Source organism: Stegostoma tigrinum, chromosome 24 (assembly GCF_030684315.1).
Source record: "Stegostoma tigrinum isolate sSteTig4 chromosome 24, sSteTig4.hap1, whole genome shotgun sequence".
Classification (NCBI taxonomy): domain Eukaryota; kingdom Metazoa; phylum Chordata; class Chondrichthyes; order Orectolobiformes; family Stegostomatidae; genus Stegostoma; species Stegostoma tigrinum.
The window spans coordinates 6,548,872-6,570,910 of NC_081377.1; the positions used below are offsets into that span (position 1 = coordinate 6,548,872).

Here is a 22,039-nt window from a genome sequence, read left to right on the forward strand (position 1 = left end):
AAAGTGAAACGCAGGACAGTGGGCAAAGGGGAAACACAGGGCAGTGGGCAAAAGGGAAACGCAGGGCAGTGGGCAAAGGGGAAACACAGGGCAGTGGGCAAAAGGGAAACGCAGGGCAATGGGCAAAAGGGAAACGCAGGGCAATGGGCAAAAGGGAAACGCAGGGCAATGGGCAAAAGGGAAACGCAGTGGAATGGGCAAAAGGGAAACGCAGGGCATTGGGCAAAAGGGAATTGCGGGGCAGGCGGTAAAAGGGAAACGCAGGGCAGTAGGCAAAAGGGAAACGCAGGGCAGTAGGCAAAAGGGAAACACAGGGGAATGGGCAAAAGGGAAACGCAGGGGAAAAGAAAAAGGGAAACACAGGGGAATGGGCAAAAGGGAAACGCATGACAGTGGGCAAAGGGGAAACACAGGGCGGTGGGCAAAAGGGAAACGCAGGGGAATGGGCAAAAAGTGAAATGCAGGGCAGTGGGCAGAAGGAAAACGCAGGGGAATGGGCAAAAGGGAAACGCAGTTCAATGAGCAAAAGGGAAACGCAGGGCAGTGGGCAAAAGGGAAACACAGGGGAACGGGCAAAAGGGAAACGCACGGCAGTGGGCAAAAGGGAAACACAGGGGAATGGGCAAAAGGGAAACGCAGGGGAATGGGCAAAAGGGAAACACAGGGGAACGGGCAAAAGGGAAACGCACGGCAGTGGGCAAAAGGGAAACACAGGGGAATGGGCAAAAGGGAAACACGGGGGAATGGGCAAAAGGGAAACGCAGGGCAGTGGGCAAAAGGGAAACGCAGGGGAATGGGCAAAAGGGAAACGCAGGGCAGTGGGCAAAAGGGAAACGCAGGGGAATGGGCAAAAGTGAAATGCAGGGCACTGGGCAAAAGGGAAACGCAGGGCATTCAGCAAAAGGGTATTGCGGGGCAGGCGGTAAAAGGGAAACGCAGGGCAGTAGGCAAAAGGGAAACACAGGGGAATGGGCAAAAGTGAAACGCAGGGGAAAAGAAAAAGGGAAACACAGGGGAATGGGCAAAAGGGAAACGCATGACAGTGGGCAAAGGGGAAACACAGGGGAATGGGCAAAAGGGAAACGCAGTTCAATGAGCAAAAGGGAAACGCAGGGCAGTGGGCAAAAAGGAAACACAGGGCAGTGGGCAAAAGGGAAACACAGGGGAATGGGCAAAAGGGAAACACACGGCAGTGGGCAAAAGGGAAACGCAGGGGAATGGGCAAAAGGGAAACGCACGGCAGTGGGCAAAAGGGAAAGGCAGGGGAATGGGCAAAAGGGAAACGCAGGGGAATGGGCAAAAGGGAAACGCAGCGGAATGGGCAAAAGGGAAACGCAGGGCAGTGGGCGAAAGGGAAACGCAGGGGAATGGGCAAAAGGGAAACGCAGGGGAATGGGCAAAAGGGAAACGCAGGGCACTGGGCAAAAGGGAAACACAGGGGAATGGGCAAAAGGGAAACACAGGGGAATGGGCAAAAGGGAAACACGGGGCAGTGGGCAAAAGGGAAACACAGGGGAATGGGCAAAAGAGAAATGCGGGGCAGTGGGCAAAAGGGAAACACAGGGCAGTGGGCAATAGGGAAACACAGGGGAATGGGCAAAAGGGAAACGCAGGGGAATGGGCTAAAGGGAAACGCAGGGCACTGGGCAAAAGGGAAACGCAGGGGAATGGGCAAAAGGGAAACGCGGGGCAGTGGGCAAAAGGGAAACACAGGGGAATGGGCAAAAGGGAAACGCAGGGGAGTGGGCAAAAGGGAAAGGCAGGGGAATGGGCAAAAGGGAAACGCAGGGGAATGGACAAAAGGGAAACGCAGGGGAATGGGCAAAAGGGAAACACAGGGGAATGGGCAAAAGGGAAACGCAGGGCAGTGAACAAAAGGGAAACAGAGGGGAATGGGCAAAAGGGAAACGCAGGGCAGTGGGCAAAAGGGAAACGCAGGGGAATGGGCAAAAGGGAAACGCAGGGCATTGGGCAAAAGGGAATTGCGGGGCAGGCGGTAAAAGGGAAACGCAGGGCAGTAGGCAAAAGGGAAACGCAGGGCAGTAGGCAAAAGGGAAACACAGGGGAATGGGCAAAAGGGAAACGCAGGGGAAAAGAAAAAGGGAAACACAGGGGAATGGGCAAAAGGGAAACGCATGACAGTGGGCAAAGGGGAAACACAGGGCGGTGGGCAAAAGGGAAACGCAGGGGAATGGGCAAAAGGGAAACGCAGGGGAATGGGCAAAAGGGAAACGCAGGGGAATGGGCAAAAGGGAAACGCAGGGCAGTGAGCAAAAGGGAAACGCAGGGCATTCGGCAAAAGGGAATTGCGGGGCAGGCGGTAAAAGGGAAACGCAGGGCAGTAGGCAAAAGGGAAACGCAGTGGAATGGGCAAAAGGGAAACGCAGTGAAATGGGCAAAAGGGAAACGCAGGGCATTGGGCAAAAGGGAATTGCGGGGCAGGCGGTAAAAGGGAAACGCAGGGCAGTAGGCAAAAGGGAAACACAGGGGAATGGGCAAAAGGGAAACGCAGGGGAATGGGCAAAAGGGAAACGCAGGGGAATTGGCAAAAGGGAAACACAGGGGAATGGGCAAAAGGGAAACGCAGGGGAATGGGCAAAAGGAAAAACACAGGGGAATGGGCAACAGGGAAACGCAGGGGAATAGACAAAAGGGAATCGCAGGGCAGTGGGCAAAAGGGAAACGCAGGAGAATGGGCAGAAGGGAAACGCAGGGCATTGGGCAAAAGGGAAACACAAGGCACTGGGCAAAAGGGAAACGCAGGACAGTGCGCAAAAGGGAAACAGAGGGGAAAAGAAAAAGCGAAACACAGGGCAGTTGGCAAAAGGGAAACGCAGGGAAATGGGCAAAAGGGAAATGTAGGGGAATGGGTAAAAGGGAAATGTAGGGGAATAGGCAAAAGGGAATCGCAGGGCAGTGGGCAAAAGGGAAACACAGGGCAGTGGGCAAAAGGGAAACACGGGGGAATGGACAAAAGGGAATCGCGGGGCAGTAGGCAAAAGGGAAACACGGGGGTATGGGCAATAGGGAAACGCAGTGGAATGGGCAAAAGGGAAACACAGGAGAATGGGCAAAAGGGAAACGCAGGGGAAAAGAAAAAGGGAAACACAGGGCAGTGGGCAAAAGGGAAACAGAGAGGATTGGGCAAAAGGGAAAAGCAGGGGAATGGGCAAAAAGGAAATGCAGGGAAGTGTGCAAAAGGGAAACGCAGGGCGGTTGACAGAACGGAAACACGGGGCTGTGGGCAAAATCGAAACGCAGGGCAGTGGGCAAAAGGGAAACGCAGGGGAATGGGCAAAAGGGAAACGCAGGGCAGTGGGCAAAAGGGAAACACAGGGGAATGGGCAAAAGGGAAACACAGGGGAATGGGCAAAAGGGAAACGCAGGGGAATGGGCAAAAGGGAAACGCAGGGGAATGGGCAAAAGGGAAACGCAGGGGAATGGGCAAAAGGGAAACGCAGGGCAGTGGGCAAAAGGGAAACGCAGGGGAATGGGCAAAAGGGAAACGCAGGGGAATGGGCAAAAGGGAAACGCAGGGCAGTGGGCAAAAGGGAAACACAGGGGAATGGGCAAAAGGGAAACGCATGGGAATGGGCAAAAGGGAAACGCAGGACAGTGGGCAAAGGGGAAACACAGGGCAGTGGGCAAAAGGGAAACACAGGGCAGTGGGCAAAAGGGAAACGCAGGGCAGTGGGCAAAGGGGAAACACAGGGGAATGGGCAAAAGGGAAACGCAGGACAGTGGGCAAAGGGGAAACACAGGGCAGTGGGCAAAAGGGAAACACAGGGCAGTGGGCAAAAGGGAAACGCAGGGCAGTGGGCAAAGGGGAAACACAGGGGAATGGGCAAAAGGGAAACGCAGGACAGTGGGCAAAAGGGAAACGCAGGACAGTGGGCAAAGGGGAAACACAGGGCAGTGGGCAAAAGGGAAACGCAGGGCAGTGGGCAAAAGGGAAACACAGGGCAGTGGGCAAAAGGGAAACGCAGGGCAATGGGCAAAAGGGAAACGCAGGGCAATGGGCAAAAGGGAAACGCAGTGGAATGGGCAAAAGGGAAACGCAGGGCATTGGGCAAAAGGGAATTGCGGGGCAGGCGGTAAAAGGGAAACGCAGGGCAGTAGGCAAAAGGGAAACGCAGGGCAGTAGGCAAAAGGGAAACGCAGGGCAGTAGGCAAAAGGGAAACACAGGGGAATGGGCAAAAGGGAAACGCAGGGCAGTGGGCAAAAGGGAAACGCAGGGGAATGGGCAAAAGGGAAACGCAGGGCAGTGGGCAAAAGGGAAACGCAGGGCAGTGGGCAAAAGGGAAACGCAGGGGAATGGGCAAAAGGGAAACGCAGGGGAATGGGCAAAAGGGAAACGCAGGGGAATGGGCAAAAGGGAAACGCAGGGGAATGGGCAAAAGGGAAACGCAGGGCAGTGGACAAAATGGAAACGCAGGGCAGTGGACAAAAGGGAAACAGAGGGGAATGGGCAAAAGGGAAACGCAGGGCAGTGGACAAAAGGGAAACAGAGGGGAATGGGCAAAAGGGAAACGCAGGGCAGTGGGCAAAAGGGAAACGCAGGGGAATGGGCAAAAGGGAAACGCAGGGCAGTGGGCAAAAGGGAAACGCAGGGCAGTGGGCAAAAGGGAAACGCAGGGGAATGGGCAAAAGGGAAACGCAGGGGAATGGGCAAAAGGGAAACGCAGGGGAATGGGCAAAAGGGAAACGCAGGGCAGTGGACGAAAGGGAAACAGAGGGGAATGGGCAAAAGGGAAACGCAGCGGAATGGGCAAAAGGGAAACGCAGGGGAATGGGCAAAAGGGAAACGCAGGGCAGTGGGCAAAAGGGAAACGCAGGGCAGTGGGCAAAAGGGAAACGCAGGGGAATGGGCAAAAGGGAAACGCAGGGGAATGAGCAAAAGGGAAACGCACGGCAGTGGGCAAAAGGGAAACGCAGGGCAGTAGGCAAAAGGGAAACGCAGGGCAGTAGGCAAAAGGGAAACACAGGGGAATGGGCAAAAGGGAAACGCAGGGGAAAAGAAAAAGGGAAACACAGGGGAATGGGCAAAAGGGAAACTCATGACAGTGGGCAAAGGGGAAACACAGGGCGGTGGGCAAAAGGGAAACGCAGGGGAATGGGCAAAAAGTGAAATGCAGGGCAGTGGGCAGAAGGAAAACACAGGGGAATGGGCAAAAGGGAAACACAGGGGAACGGGCAAAAGGGAAACGCACGGCAGTGGGCAAAAGGGAAACACAGGGGAATGGGCAAAAGGGAAACACGGGGGAATGGGCAAAAGGGAAACACGGGGGAATGGGCAAAAGGGAAACACGGGGGAATGGGCAAAAGGGAAACGCAGGGCAGTGGGCAAAAGGGAAATGCAGGGGAATGGGCAAAAGGGAAACGCAGGGCAGTGGGCAAAAGGGAAATGCAGGGGAATGGGCAAAAGGGAAACGCAGGGCAGTGGGCAAAAGGGAAACGCAGGGGAATGGGCAAAAGTGAAATGCAGGGCACTGGGCAAAAGGGAAACGCAGGGCATTCAGCAAAAGGGAATTGCGGGGCAGGCGGTAAAAGGGAAACGCAGGGCAGTAGGCAAAAGGGAAACACAGGGGAATGGGCAAAAGGGAAACGCAGGGGAAAAGAAAAAGGGAAACACAGGGGAATGGGCAAAAGGGAAACGCATGACAGTGGGCAAAGGGGAAACACAGGGGAATGGGCAAAAGGGAAACGCAGTTCAATGAGCAAAAGGGAAACGCAGGGCAGTGGGCAAAAAGGAAACACAGGGCAGTGGGCAAAAGGGAAACACAGGGGAATGGGCAAAAGGGAAACGCACGGCAGTGGGCAAAAGGGAAACGCAGGGGAATGGGCAAAAGGGAAACGCACGGCAGTGGGCAAAAGGGAAAGGCAGGGGAATGGGCAAAAGGGAAACGCAGCGGAATGGGCAAAAGGGAAACGCAGGGCAGTGGGCGAAAGGGAAACGCAGGGGAATGGGCAAAAGGGAAACGCAGGGGAATGGGCAAAAGGGAAACGCAGGGCACTGGGCAAAAGGGAAACACAGGGGAATGGGCAAAAGGGAAACACGGGGCAGTGGGCAAAAGGGAAACACAGGGGAATGGGCAAAAGAGAAACGCGGGGCAGTGGGCAAAAGGGAAACACAGGGCAGTGGGCAATAGGGAAACACAGGGGAATGGGCAAAAGGGAAATGCAGGGGAATGGGCTAAAGGGAAACGCAGGGCACTGGGCAAAAGGGAAACGCAGGGGAATGGGCAAAAGGGAAACGCGGGGCAGTGGGCAAAAGGGAAACACAGGGGAATGGGCAAAAGGGAAACGCAGGGGAGTGGGCAAAAGGGAAAGGCAGGGGAATGGGCAAAAGGGAAACGCAGGGGAATGGGCAAAAGGGAAACGCAGGGGAATGGACAAAAGGGAAACGCAGAGCAGTGAACAAAAGGGAAACAGAGGGGAATGGGCAAAAGGGAAACGCAGGGCAGTGGGCAAAAGGGAAACGCAGGGGAATGGGCAAAAGGGAAACGCAGGGCATTGGGCAAAAGGGAATTGCGGGGCAGGCGGTAAAAGGGAAACGCAGGGCAGTAGGCAAAAGGGAAACGCAGGGCAGTAGGCAAAAGGGAAACACAGGGGAATGGGCAAAAGGGAAACGCAGGGGAAAAGAAAAAGGGAAACACAGGGGAATGGGCAAAAGGGAAACGCATGACAGTGGGCAAAGGGGAAACACAGGGCAGTGGGCAAAAGGGAAACGCAGGGGAATGGGCAAAAAGTGAAATGCAGGGCAGTGGGCAGAAGGGAAACGCAGGGGAATGGGCAAAAGGGAAACGCAGTTCAATGAGCAAAAGGGAAACGCAGGGCAGTGGGCAAAAGGGAAACACAGGGGAACGGGCAAAAGGGAAACGCACGGCAGTGGGCAAAAGGGAAACACAGGGGAATGGGCAAAAGGGAAACACAGGGGAATGGGCAAAAGGGAAACACAGGGGAATGGGCAAAAGGGAAACGCACGGCAGTGGGCAAAAGGGAAACACAGGGGAATGGGCAAAAGGGAAACACAGGGGAATGGGCAAAAGGGAAACGCAGGGCAGTGGGCAAAAGGGAAACGCAGGGGAATGGGCAAAAGGGAAACGCAGGGCTGTGGGCAAAAGGGAAACGCAGGGGAATGGGCAAAAGAGAAATGCAGGGCAGTGGGCAAAAGGGAAACGCAGGGCATTCAGCAAAAGGGAATTGCGGGGCAGGCGGTAAAAGGGAAACGCAGGGCAGTAGGCAAAAGGGAAACACAGGGGAATGGGCAAAAGGGAAACGCAGGGGAAAAGAAAAAGGGAAACACAGGGGAATGGGCAAAAGGGAAACGCATGACAGTGGGCAAAGGGGAAACACAGGGGAATGGGCAAAAGGGAAACGCAGTTCAATGAGCAAAAGGGAAACGCAGGGCAGTGGGCAAAAAGGAAACACAGGGCAGTGGGCAAAAGGGAAACACAGGGGAATGGGCAAAAGGGAAACGCACGGCAGTGGGCAAAAGGGAAACGCAGGGGAATGGGCAAAAGGGAAACGCACGGCAGTGGGCAAAAGGGAAAGGCAGGGGAATGGGCAAAAGGGAAACGCAGGGGAATGGGCAAAAGGGAAACGCAGCGGAATGGGCAAAAGGGAAACGCAGGGCAGTGGGCGAAAGGGAAACGCAGGGGAATGGGCAAAAGGGAAACGCAGGGGAATGGGCAAAAGGGAAACGCAGGGCACTGGGCAAAAGGGAAACGCAGGGGAATGGGCAAAAGGGAAACACAGGGGAATGGGCAAAAGGGAAACACGGGGCAGTGGGCAAAAGGGAAACACAGGGGAATGGGCAAAAGAGAAATGCGGGGCAGTGGGCAAAAGGGAAACACAGGGCAGTGGGCAATAGGGAAACACAGGGGAATGGGCAAAAGGGAAACACAGGGCAGTGGGCAATAGGGAAACACAGGGGAATGGGCAAAAGGGAAACGCAGGGGAATGGGCTAAAGGGAAACGCAGGGCACTGGGCAAAAGGGAAACGCAGGGGAGTGGGCAAAAGGGAAACGCGGGGCAGTGGGCAAAAGGGAAACACAGGGGAATGGGCAAAAGGGAAACGCAGGGGAGTGGGCAAAAGGGAAACGCAGGGGAATGGGCAAAAGGGAAACGCAGGGGAATGGGCAAAAGGGAAACACAGGGGAATGGGCAAAAGGGAAACGCAGGGCAGTGAACAAAAGGGAAACAGAGGGGAATGGGCAAAAGGGAAACGCAGGGCAGTGGGCAAAAGGGAATCGCAGGGGAATGGGCAAAAGGGAAACGCAGGGCAGTGGGCAAATGGGAAACGCAGGGGAATGGGCAAAAGGGATACGCAGGGGAATGGGCAAAAGGGAAACGCAGGGGAATGGGCAAAAGGGAAACGCAGGGGAATGGGCAAAAGGGAAACGCAGGGCAGTGGGCAAAAGGGAAACGCAGGGCAGTGGGCAAAAGGGAAACGCAGGGGAATGGGCAAAAGGGAAACGCAGGGCAGTGGGCAAAAGGGAAACGCAGGGGAATGGGCAAAAGGGAAACGCAGAGCAGTGGACAAAAGGGAAACGCAGGGCAGTGGGCAAAAGGGAAACGCAGGGCAGTGGGCAAAAGGGAAACGCAGGGGAATGGGCAAAAGGGAAACGCAGGGGAATGGGCAAAAGGGAAACGCAGGGGAATGGGCAAAAGGGAAACGCAGGGCAGTGGACAAAAGGGAAACGCAGGGCAGTGGGCAAAAGGGAAACGCAGGGGAATGGGCAAAAGGGAAACGCAGGGGAATGGGCAAAAGGGAAACGCAGGGGAATGGGCAAAAGGGAAACGCAGGGGAATGGGCAAAAGGGAAACGCAGGGCAGTGGACAAAATGGAAACGCAGGGCAGTGGACAAAAGGGAAACAGAGGGGAATGGGCAAAAGGGAAACGCAGGGCAGTGGACAAAAGGGAAACAGAGGGGAATGGGCAAAAGGGAAACGCAGGGCAGTGGGCAAAAGGGAAACGCAGGGGAATGGGCAAAAGGGAAACGCAGGGCAGTGGGCAAAAGGGAAACGCAGGGCAGTGGGCAAAAGGGAAACGCAGGGGAATGGGCAAAAGGGAAACGCAGGGGAATGGGCAAAAGGGAAACGCAGGGGAATGGGCAAAAGGGAAACGCAGGGCAGTGGACGAAAGGGAAACAGAGGGGAATGGGCAAAAGGGAAACGCAGCGGAATGGGCAAAAGGGAAACGCAGGGGAATGGGCAAAAGGGAAACGCAGGGCAGTGGGCAAAAGGGAAACGCAGGGCAGTGGGCAAAAGGGAAACGCAGGGGAATGGGCAAAAGGGAAACGCAGGGGAATGAGCAAAAGGGAAACGCACGGCAGTGGGCAAAAGGGAAACGCGGGGCAGTGGGCAAAAGGGAAATGCAGGGGAATGGGCAAAAGGGAAACGCAGGGGAATGGGCAAAAGGGAAACGCAGGGCAATGGGCAAAAGGGAAACGCAGGGGAATGGGCAAAAGGGAAACGCAGGGGAATGGACAAAAGGGAAACGCAGGGGAATGGGCAAAAGGGAAACGCAGGGCAGTGGGCAAAAGGGAAACACAGGCCAGTGGGCAAATGGGAAACGCAGGGCAAAGAGCAGGGTGATATAACTAATTGGACAATTCAAAGTGTTGGCTTTAGCACAGTGAGGTGAATGGCAGCCTTCTGTGCTCTTTGACCTCACGCTTGGTACAGTACACGACTCTGAAGGCAACACTGATGCTTCGCAGTTGAGTGCTTAGAATAACCTGAGCAATATTTATTTGGGTCTTATCAATATGCTCCTACTTGAGGTCTACCTCTGCAGGAGAGACAACTGGTACTCAGCTCTTTGAGATACTGTGAAGAAGAAATTAGTTGCTGACACATGGGAAGTGTGGTATACTTGGACAAACAGCGAATTGGCAGAGCTGTGGTCGCCAACCCTCTCTCCCACTGAGGGCTTTCCTCAACGTATGTTGTAGACTCATTGATAAGAAATTGATTTTGGTTATCAGTGAACGATTGGTATATCATGGTATAAACAGGGTAGTAGTGATCTTTTATTGTCCTTTCATCCCCCTGTTACTAATTAGAGAGGAACTGAGTGACAAAGGAGGGAGAAGGAGCAGGTATACAGTGTGGAGAGGAAGTCAAGAAAGCACTTCAACAATTCATAGAACCTACGTTACAATTAAATTAAAGTTAAAATTAAACCTCATGAGATAAATATGAAAAGAATGGAAAGTGAATTTTAAAGCTCACAGCAAGTACTTTTTAGCTTTCAGTGAGGTAGTTCGATCAGCAATTGAAGAAGAAATGCATTAGTCGATGAACGATGGCTGGCACAAGGTGGGTACAGTGATGTAATGACTTCCTTGACTGCAAAGTGCTGATACTGTCACGAACCTGATTGAGAAGTGCCTGAGCCGCTCCCATTTTGTAAATGTAGTGCCTTGTCTCTGATGCCCAGGCTAGGGGGTGCTGTCAGTGTCGAATTTTGTAACTCTGTTCTGGTCTCCTCAGACGCTGGTCCTGTTGGTGTGCAGAGTGAATTTCGTCGGGAGGCACCAGGTAAATACGATGCCAGGGACTCGTCTGTCAACACCACAAACCTTCCATCACAGGATCGCCCTCTCGGGGAGCTGAGGTAAGTCAGAACACTAAGACAGCTTCTTAACATCTGTTGAAGATTAAACACATCTACAATTGGAAGCCGATTCAATTAAATTGTTAATTCATTCAACTTAATATCCAGGTTTAAACATGTTTCATCCTGACTCCCAAACTGCTGGCAAGAAAAAGTCATTTGGCCCTCTCTTATTTTCAATCGATCACCTATGAACTGTCCTGCCATGAGACCGCCCCCTTCTGCTGGCTGTGTTTCCACAATCTTGGTATCAAAGCATGTTTGCTCTCATCTGACAACCTGAAGGATAGTTTCGGTTGAGAACAGGACTCTGAAGACCAGGGGTTTGGGGTTCAAGTCATTTTGGCAGTGGGAATGGTGTTGGATACTTGGCTGATCCCCCTTCTCTTATCCATGCAGACCATGCATCTTTTTGCCCTGAGTCGTAGACTCCATTTGCAACCAGATTTTCATTACTCATTAACCCCACAACCCTTGCTTTGCTCAGCATCTCACATACCTGGAATCATAGAATTTGCAGCACAGAAACAGGTCCTTCAGCCCAAAGGTCAGTGATTTTTTTTTTCCTCTGCTCATGCCGTCTCCCACCTTTAAGGTTTTGGAGTAGATTTTTAGCTCGGGTTGTGTGTGTTGAGGTTGGTTGGCTCGTTGAGCAGGCTCGTTGTTCTGCAGACATTTCATTACCCTATTGGATGACATCATCAGTGCCTCCGATGAAATGCCGGTGTGTTTTCTTGCCTGTTATTTAAACTCTGGTGTCCGCTGTTCTGGGTTACCTCACTCCTGGTTTTCCTTCGCAGTGGAATGTATATGGGGCCTGGCTCTATGAGTTTGTTGATGGCTTTCTTTGTGGAGAACCAGACCTCTAGGAATCCCCGTGCTTTGTCTCTGCTTCGCCTGTCTCAGGATCCCAGTTGTCTCGATTGAACTGATGGTTTTCCTTATCCATGTGGTTGGAGATGAGTGAGTGTTGGTCATGTCTTTCTGTTGCCAGTTGATGTTCATGTACTCTTGTGGCTAATTTCCTTCCTGTCTGTCCAATGTAATGTTTGTCGCAATCGTAGCAGGGAATCTTATAAATCACAGTGGTCCTGTCCGTAGTGGATAATGGGTCTCTAGTCCCTGTTAGCGGTTGGTGTGAGTTTGTGATGCCCGGTGGCCGTAGGAGTCTTGTGGTTAGTTCTGATATGTTCCTGATGTAAGGTAGTGTGATAACTGCGTCAGGGTGTGTGGTATCTTGCTGTTGTCATTCATGTAATAGGTATCTTCTGACCCAGTTTTTCAGGAATCTGTTGTCCTTGAATGCTTGGAAGAGGAATTCTTCTTCTTCGCGTAGCTCTGTGCAGATGCAGTGTGTTGTTACTCGTTTAAATGTTCTCACGCAACTTTGTTTGTGGGTGTTAGGATGATTGTGGCTGTTGAAGTTCAGTACTTGGTCAGCATGTGTGGTTTTCCTGTGTACCTTGTTAGGAATTCCCCGTTGGTCCTGCGTTCCACCGTGACATCCAGGAATGGGAGCTGTTGGTTCTTTTCCTCTTGCCTGGTGAATCCGATCCCGGTGAGGGTGTTGTTTATGAGTTCGCGTGTCTCCTCCAGTTTGGTCCGTTTAATGATGACAAGGTTGTCGTCCACGTAGTGTATCCATAGTTTCGGATGGATTAGCAGAATGGCCATGCTTTCGAGTCTCCGCAACACCACTTCAGCTATTAGTCCGGAGATAGGGGATCCCATGGGTGTCCTGTTGATCCGTTCATACGTTTGGCCGTTAAAGGTGAAGTGGGTGGTGACACATAGATCCAGTAGCTTCAGCATGTTGCCTGTGGGGATGGTGTCACTCAAGCCTTGTTCTTGTTTTAGTAGTGTTGTCAGTGTTTCTCTTGCTAGTGGTATGTCTGTCGATGTGAATAGGGTTGTTTCATCAAATGATACCATGGTCTCATCGCCTGTTCTAGTGTCCCTGATGGAATTGAGGAACTCCACGGCTGAGTGGGGTGGCTTGCTGGTGAGGTGCTTTAAATCTCCTTTGTAGACCCTTGGCGAATCAATGTGTTGGTGTGCCTGGCAGGGAGACGATGGGTCTGAGGGGTACTTCCAGTTTGTGTACATGCGGGAGGCAGTGGAATTGGGGTGGGGGGGGTGTTAATTCCTTCAGGTTTCATTCTGAAGAAGTCTCTTTTGTTGATCTATCCGGTCTGTTTGAGTCTGTTCAGTGTGCTGAGAATCTTGCTGCCCAGTCGTGGTGTTGGGTGTGTCTGCACTTGCCAGTATGTGTTTGTGTCTGCTAGCAGTGCGTGTGCCATAGAGAGGTAATCTTATTTGTTTAGTATTACCATCGTGTGCCCTTTCCAGCTGGTAGTATTGTGATGTTTTAGTCCTTTTTCAGTCCTTCTAGGGCCTTCCTTTCTGATGTGTTAAGAGTGTTAAGTTCACTTTTTCTGGTCTGTGTCGGGATCACTGTCTGTCTTATGGCTTGTGTTTCTTTATTGATGCTGTTGGTCCTCAGTCTGGCTAGGAATTCTGTTTTGTTTGTATCTCCGTGGTTGTATTTGAGTCTGCAAAAGAGAACAGCTCTGTCCGTGTCTGTCAGTTTCCTGTCTTATCCAGGTGTCTGCTCTGTTGTTGTCGTTTAGGTGGTTAGCTTGGCTAGTTTTTCCTGAAGGATCTGTCTTTTCCTGACTCCTGTAGTCGGTTGACTGATGTCAATGGCTCGTTCTCGGTCTGTTGTCCAGTCTTGGTTGGTAGCGCCTAGGAATAAAGTTTTTAGGTGCGTAATTTCTCTGTTATACTGTTGGAGCCGGTTGTGTGTGTCGTTGATCATCACCTTCGTCATCCCACACCCATTGTGTTCTGCTGCCCTCTGAGTCTGTGGCTCAGAAGATGCCTATTACACGAACAACACCAGGAAGATACTGCACGCCTGTGACATGCTACCTTACATCAGGAACACATCTGAACTGACCACAGGCTCCTACGGCCACTGGGCATCAGAGTAGCACACAAACCCACATCAACCCTACACCAACTGCTAACCCGCACTAAAGACCCGTTATCCACTATGGACAGGACCAACGTGATTGATACGATTCCCTGCTACAATTGCAACAAACATTACATTGGACAGACAGGAAGGAAATTAGCCACAAGAGTACACGAACATCAACTGGCAACAGAAAGACACGACCAAAATGACATCACCAATGCAGGAAATGACATCACCAACCCAAGGAAACCTAAACAGATAAATAGAAAGCGGGACATAACACCAGCGCTTCACTGGAGGCTCACTGATGATGTTACCTAGAATGGTGACGAGACGTCTGAAAACTAACCTTCCAGCTCAGCGAGCAAACTCACATCCAGAACCTCAACCTGAGCTACAAATCTTCTCAAAACTCGCTGACACGACCAAGACTCACGCACCTCATGGATAAGGAAAGCCATCAGTTCAGTTGGGACAACACCAGGATCCTGGGACAGGCGAAGCAGAGACAAGCATGGGAATTCCTGGAGGCCTGGTTCTCCGCTCAGAAAGCCATCAACAGACACAGAGCTAGACCCCCATGTACACTTCATTGCAAAGGAAAACTGGAAGTGAGCTAACCCAGCCCGACAGATCCCAGAGTTCAAATAACACGCAGGAAAACACAACAGCACTTCATTGGAGGCTGCACTGATGATGTTACCCAGCAGGGTCATGAAACATCTGCAGAACAAAAAACCAGCTCGAAGAGCCAACTAACCACAACCTTCTCCCAACATGTATAATCTAATTCTCTTAATATTTCCTTCTATTCCTTTCCTCTTAAGCAATTAATGAATGTTCATCTAAACTATTCCCTGTCATACTAAAATGGAGCCACACTCTGAATAAAGAAGTTGATACAGAATTCCCTCTTGGATTTATTGGATATTGATGGCTCTGTTTTTAACCTTCTCCTGGCTGGAAATACTTTCTCCATGTCTCCCAGCTCTCTCATTGTTTCTGTCGTCATTTCTCAGTCTCCCCTAGAGAAAAGAGCTCAGGTCGGTTCCATCCTTCCTGATATCGGAATCCTCTTCAATCTGGCATCATCTACTGGTTCATCTTTTTACACTAGAGCTCTGTTCACAGAACTCTCTCGATGTGATTTAAACAACGTTCACTGCAAATTTATCAAAACATCTCTTCTGTAATGCCACTGAATTCTACCCACCTGGAAATGAGCCTGTGCTTTGGTTCTTACTGGCTATTTAAACCTATGTTTCCGTTACTAATCATTAAATATCTATCCCAGCTAGCATTGCTCTGACCATCCGTTGAATCTTTCTAAGAAGATTTTAATCTGTTGATTCTCCCCCTCACCTTTGCTCCCAGCCTGCAACACTACCCCAAGTCCTTAGCTCTCACCTCACGCCTCACCTCTACCCCTCACCTCTCCCCATCACCTCTACCCTACCCCTCACTGCTCTGCCTCATCCCCCAGCCCTCATGTACAATGACACTGGCTGGTGGTGGAGGGTTGTTTTTTGGGCTGGAGGCCTGTGACCAGCGGTATTCCACAGGGATTGGTGCTATGTGCACTTTTGCTTGTCATTTATATAAATTAAGGAAAATTAAAGAGGCTTGGTTAGTAAGTTTGCAGCCGACACCAAAACTGGTTGTATATTGGACAATGAAGAAGGTTATCTAAGATTACAAAGGGATCTTGATCAATTGGGCCAATGGGCTGAGGAGTGGCAGGTAGTGTTTAATTTGGGTAAATGCGAGGTATTGCATTTTGAAAAAACAAACAAGGGGGCAGGGTAGATCCCTGTGGAATGATTAGATTAGATTAGATTCCCTACAGTGTGGAAACAGGCCCTTCGGCCCAACAAGTCCACACTGCCCTTTGAAGCATCCCATCCAGGCCTATCCCCCCATAACCCTGAACACCACGGGCAAATTAGCATGTCCAATCCACCTAGCCTGCACATCTTAGGGCTGTGGGAGGAAACCGGAGCACCCGGAGGAAACCCACGCAGACATGGGGAGAATGTGCAAACTCCACACAGACAGTCGCCTGAGGCGGGAATCGAACCCGGGTCCTTGGCACTGTGAGAGACCCAGGGGTTCAGGTCTGTAGTTCTTTCAAAGTTCATCACAGGTAGGAAGTGTGGTTAAGAAGGTGTTTAGCACATGTGCCTTCATTGCTCAGACAGTTGAGTATAGGAGTTGTGACATGGTGTTGAGGTTATAGTGGATGTTGGTGAGGTTACATATTTAGAGTACTGCATACAGATCTGGTTGCCCTGCTGTAGGAAGGATGTTATTAATTGTAGAGGGTTCAGATAAGATTTATCAGGACGTGGGTAGAAATGGAGGATTCGAGATATAAGGAATGGTTGGATAGGCTGGGACTTTATTTACTGGAGCATAGGAGGTGACCATAAAGGTTGATAAAATAAGGTCAACAGCAATGGCCTTTCCCCTGGGGTAGGGGAGTTCAGAACTAGAAGACAAATATTTGAGGCGAGAGAGGAAAGATTTAGAAGGGACCTGATGGGCAACTTATTTGTGTAGAGTGTAGTTCAAACGTGGAATGTACCACCAGAGGAAGAGATAGCTCTGGGAAAGTTACAACATTTAAAAGACCTTTGGACAGGTATATGAATAGGAAACGTCTAGAGGGACGTGGGCAAAACACAGGCACGTGGGACTAGTTTAGTTTGGGAAACTTGGTTGGCATGGATGAGTAGGACTGTAGGGTTTGTTCCTGTACTGTATGACTCTCATAATTCTATCTCTGTGAGGCTTCTGGGCCTCTGGAAACAAGAGGAGGCCATTCACCTCCCTCCCCAGATTGCGACCACCCTCATCTGCATGACCTTGCCCAGCCCCAGTCTTGAAGGAGTTTGTAATGAGGGGGTATTTTTATTCAGACTGAATTTAGGGTGAGAAAGAGGGCAAGGTGGGAGGAAAAATGAGCACACAGGAAGAGGAAACTAAAGATCAGTTTCTTGCACTCACTAGTGTCCCTCCAAAAGAAGATGGTGGTGGGAAGGAAGTGGTCATCACCAACACAGCGCGGCTGAACCAGCAGGAAAACGGGATCGGCACCAAGGAGGTGGAATCCCGGGACTTTGAGGAGATCATTCAGCTGTCGAATCACACAGGCTGCTTAAAGGAGAGTGTGGAGAGTAACGGTGAGAAAACATGCCTCAGCAGTCAGACACCTGACGAGATTCCAGTCAATCCCATCATGGCGTTCGAGGAAGGAAGTTCCTTCATTAAGAAAACAACAGGAATCCAATCCCAGCATGTAGCAGGTACAGCAAGTCATTGTGTGCAATAGTAAGGTCCCATTCCACAGAGGAAAAGAGACTGAGAGAGGTTGTGTTTGTGTGGATGAGGTGGCGGGGGGGATGGTGCTGGTGTCTTTAAGCAGAGGTGGGAGTTTTCAATTTTCACTGAGCCACCATGATTCCCAAGCTGTTTAAAAACGGCATCGGGAGCCGATTTTGGGATTCCGAACTGCGTTCCCAAGGTTTCCCATTTTCATCAAGGTCTTTCAAGAGTGCAGGCTCCCAACAAGTGTAGGGATGTGCAATCCCAGTCCTACTCTCCACAAGGAGGTGGGCCAGCTTTTTAAAGTATTACCTTAGATGTGTCATGGGCCATTGTCTGCATGAGGGAACTTTTTAAAAAGGTTGGAAAGCTTCAAAAAAATCCATTCCCTAATAACTTGCCTCTGTTTTTATTTAAGAAAAGCTCCTTACAGTAGGCAAAAGAAGTGTCAATTGCTCAGACACTTCAGTTGAAACTGCGGGGCACATGAAATGTCTTGTTCTTGTGTAAATGGACATTGTGAAATTGACAGCTGAGATCGAGGAGCTATCAGTAACCGGGGACTCAGGTGTGTCACCAGTGGAATGGTGTCCTGGCCTCTTGGCAACAATATACCCGTTGTATCTTACACACCCAATTGTCACTATCTGATTCTGTGCAATGCATAGTGAGTAAGTGGGCACAGCTTGACATTGGGGTAGAGGATCCAATGATAGGTGAGGGGGGGGCATCCATTGATGGGAAGGGATGTGACTGGGGAAGGTGTTGTGAGGGCCTTATCTTGGCTCGAGGAGCATGAGAGATTGTTGGAGTTGGATCAGGGGCATTGACTGAGCTGGATGGGGGAGTATAGAACCATGGAATCCCTACAGGAGAAGCAGGCCAGTCGGCCCATCAAGCCCACACCAACTCTCCGAGAAGCATCCCACCCAGACCCAGCCCCTACCCTCTCCCTGTAACCCTGCATCTCCCATGGCTAGTCCACATACAGACCGTGGGCAATTTAGCACAGCCAGTCCACCCTAACCTGTACATTTTTGGACGATGTGGTGGGTGAAGGTGGGGTGTGAGGGGCTGAGGGATTTTTACCTTTCTCCTGAAGTGTAAAAGCAACATGTATTCTGGTTGTGGCTGGGGCTGAGGGACATTGATCATAGGTGAGAATGTGGTTGGGGGGGGCATGGGGGCAGTGACAGGAAAGCTTATGGGGAGGAACGATTGTTCGGCAGTCGGAGATGTGAGCTGACATCCAGTATCGTAGACAGTCCCTCTGGCCTGGTATCTCAATCTCGAGCCAGATTCAGAGATATCCTGTGCCCTGATGGGCCACGAGGAACACAGTTGCTCAGCACACCAAGCTGTCACCTCAAAGCTGTGCCTCCGGTGATAATGACTTCCCATTCTATTTCAGAAATCCTCTGAAGGGCTGAGGCGGGAATGTGCTCCTCTCTCGCTCCCCTCCGCTACTCCCACCACCCCCCTTCCCCCTTCCCCCCCCCCACCCTGAGCCACCACGCACGGCATTGTACTCAGTGTTGGATCTGGAAGGAGCTCGCCGGTGAGAGGGGAAAGAGACGACAGCGAGGCGTGTTATCACACAGACCGCACAAATCCCCACAGCCATCGAGCGACACTTCCTTTTACTTTGTTGTGCTGTTTTTATTTTAAATGTTTTTCAAAGTGTTTACGGAACAGTAACTTCCACATGCGGAGACGGTGGGGGCGAACACAAAACCCCAGAAGATTCGAGAGTGACCTGTGGAAAGACGCAGTCCTTCCCACGAGCTTTCTTCACCTGTACTGTACACCATGTGCTGACAGTGTCTCTAATGTGCACCTTATTAAAACTGACACTCTAATTCTATATTGTCAGTAAAGAACTAAAGGCACTCGGACAGACGAGTGTGTGACAGAGCGATGGTTATTGTATCACCTGTGATCATGTTCTTATTTAACTTGAAATAATAATAAACTACTGGGTACAGTGTATGTGAATATGTAAATAAACCTGTCAGTGTTACACCAGGGAACTACACGACTGCATTGTCTGACTTGTGCTTAGTCATGTGCTCCAGTCTGTCCTGATCCTCCCACAACCCCCACATCTCCAAACATTTCATTCATAGAGGTGAATGGCCATAACTGTGATGGGACAGTGTGGCACTCTGATGGGGAATATACAAATGCAGCAAGATTGGCAGCATCTGTGCAGAGAGAGGGAGAGAGAAAGAGACCGAGCTAAAGTTTTGAGTCTGGTATGACTCATCTTCGGAACTGAATGGTATAGGAAACACTGACACACTGTTTCTGGGGATGGTTGGGCAGTATAGGGGAGCAGTGTGCTCTAACATGTCTATCCAGCTCTGACACCTGGCTTCATAATGTTCCCAAAGGGAAGTTTTCTGACCGTCCCACACACCACTTTAACCCAGCCACTGGGCTTCTTGCTGTCTCTGAAAATGTGTTCTTTTAATTTTGCTCATTCCTTCTCTTGCTCACATTCGCACTCTAAATTTCTTGTCCCTCACAACCAGTAACCACTGAGGGGGTACCCGAGAGACCGAGAGAGTGTGTACGAAAGACTCAGTCCGTCGGGGAGATGGCAGAGAACTGGGATGTGAATGATTTCTACACTTGCAATTTTCTCACCTACACACTCTCTCACTCAGATATATTCTCTCACTTACACTCATCTGCACACTCATTCTCCAATGCACTCATTCTCTCACTCACTCTTTCATTCTCTTGCCCACATACCTGTACTTCTACACATTCGTTTTCTCATTCCCACACACATTCGGCACACTTGTTCTTGCAATTATTCTCTCATTCACACATTTGTTTCTCTTAAACGTGCATGCTTGCATTCTATCACTCACGCGGGTCCCCCGCACCCCTCGGTCCCCTGCACCCCTCGGTCCCCCGCATCCCTCGTTCCCCCCGCATCCCTCGTTCCCCCCGCATCCCTCGTTCCCCCCGCATCCCTCGTTCCCCCCGCATCCCTCGTTCCCCCCGCATCCCTCGTTCCCCCCGCATCCCTCGTTCCCCCCGCACCCCTCAGGTCCCCCGGACCCCTCGTGCCCCAACACCCCTCAGTCCCTGCATGCCCGTTCCCCTGCACACGATCTCACATCCACGTATTCTCGCACATTCAGGTACAATGCACTGCCACAAAATGCCTTGAGTAGGTTTTTCTTCTTCCTCTTGCTCTCACTAACATCTCAGTGTACCTCCTGGTTCCACAGCCGGGCTGGATGGAGGTTGCTGGCCAGTGGACCACGCTGACCCTGGAGATTTTGTCAGGAAATGAAGCCAGAGAACCAGGCTGCCAGCATCTAGCCGCATGGCCTCCCTTGCTAAAACCTCAAGCAGCAGGATCTCCATGTCCCTGTCCCCCTTCTCCATTCACACCATATGTCCATTGAGGAGACAGGCAGCTTTGCAGTACCAGTACTCATCTAGGTGCACAGGGTCCGACTGAAGGGTCTAGGCCCGAAACGTCAGCTTTTGTGCTCCTGAGATGCTGCTTGGCCTGCTGTGTTCGTCCAGCCTCACATTTTATTATCTTGGATTCTCCAGCATCTGCAGTTCCCATTATCTCCGACTGAAGGTGTGATGGCTGTCAGGATGCTGGTGTTTTGGGGGATATCTGGTGCAGGGTAGGAAGTTCCAGAAGAGCATGTGGTAAAATGGGGATGGAATTGGACAGAAAAAGGAAAATAAAGGGATCTAAGCATGCAGGATCACAGTTACAGGAAAGTGGGTTGGCAGCGAGACAGGGCAGTGAAGGGCTGGTTTATTGGTCAGTGCATTGAGTATAGCAGTTGGGAGGTCATGTTGTAGCTGTCCTAGACATTGGTGATGCCACTTTTGGAAAACTGCATTTAGTTCTGGTCTCTCTGCTGTAGGAAAGATGTTGTTAAACTTGAAAGGGTTCAGAAAATATTTACGAGGATGTTGCCAGGATTGGAGGGTTTGAGCTGTAGGGAGACGCTGAGTAGGCTGGAGCTGTTTTCCCTGGAGTGTCAGAATCTGACAGGTGACCATGTAGATGTTTATAAAATCATGACGGGCATGGATATGGTGAATAGCCAAGATCTTTTCGCCAGGGTGGGGCAGCCTAAAACTAGAGGGGCATAGTTTTAATGTGAGAGGAGAAAGATTTAAAAGGGACCTAAGGGGCAACTTTTTCCACACAGAGGGTGGTGCGTGTATGGAATGAGCTGCCAGAGGAAGTGATGAAGAATGTTACATTTAAAAGAGATCTGGATGTGTATATGAATAGTGAGGGTTCAGAGGGATGGGGCCAAATGCTGGCAAATGGGACTGGATTAATTTCGGATATCAGATCGGCATGGATGAGTTGGACTGAAGGGTCTCTTTTCATGCTGTATAACTCTTTGAATCTATGAAGGTGCCCTATAGGCAAGGTACATAGTTTTTGGGGCACATTGGGTAAGAGTCAGCAAGAAGTCTCCTGAGGCTTTGCAGTGAGAATCCCACTAGAAAACTCAACACGACTTTCACCGAGCCGAGAGAAGGTAAGATTGAGCCCTCTGAGCCTAGTGCCATGCTGCCCCTGCCCTGGGGATGTTTGTTGGGGATAATGTAGAAGAAACTTTACCCTGTATCTGGCCCTTCTGCTGAATGTCATCTGGGAGTGTTTGTTGAGATGCTGTTCTGAAAGAGTTAACCCTGTTGATGAGGGTAGAGCCAACAATAAGAATTAGTGCTCAAACTGCAATATTGGGGGCAGGCAGTTCACTCTAATGTAGTGAATGATGTATACGAATGATGAAAGTCTGGGCTTTAAGCTGCAGCAGGATTCTCAAACATTGTAAAGACTGTTCAGCCTGACAGAGAGGGTCACTGACTAAGAAATGGCTGAAGCACATGTTTCGTGTGAATCCTTTGGCAGTTTTTATATCCGCAATGCTTAGCACCTGCAAGAAGATGGCTCACCGAGTGTAATGCCTTTAACGAAGTCTCCTTGCAGCTTAATGTCAAAGAATTGCTCCAATGAGCTGCCCTGCCCTTCTCATGTTGCTGATCCTTCACTTTCCCACTTCTTCTGTTCTTATTTCTCAGGGTAGTGTCCCAGGCCCAAATA

The 22,039-nt window shown here is 50.8% G+C and overlaps 1 protein-coding gene across 5 annotated transcripts in view; it reads left to right on the plus strand.

Moving 5' to 3' along the window:
- Positions 1-18,959, plus strand: part of map7d1a (MAP7 domain containing 1a) — a 248,191-nt gene extending 229,232 nt beyond the window's left edge. For all 5 annotated transcript variants that reach the window (XM_059654254.1, XM_048558096.2, XM_059654255.1 and 2 more), the window contains 3 exons: positions 10,502-10,625; positions 16,615-16,910; positions 18,341-18,959. In XM_059654254.1, coding sequence (XP_059510237.1) covers positions 10,502-10,625; positions 16,615-16,910; positions 18,341-18,351 — 431 coding nt within the window. In that variant the 3' untranslated portion in view covers positions 18,352-18,959. The remainder of the gene's footprint in view (positions 1-10,501; positions 10,626-16,614; positions 16,911-18,340) is intronic.
- Positions 18,960-22,039: the final 3,080 nt, after the last annotated feature.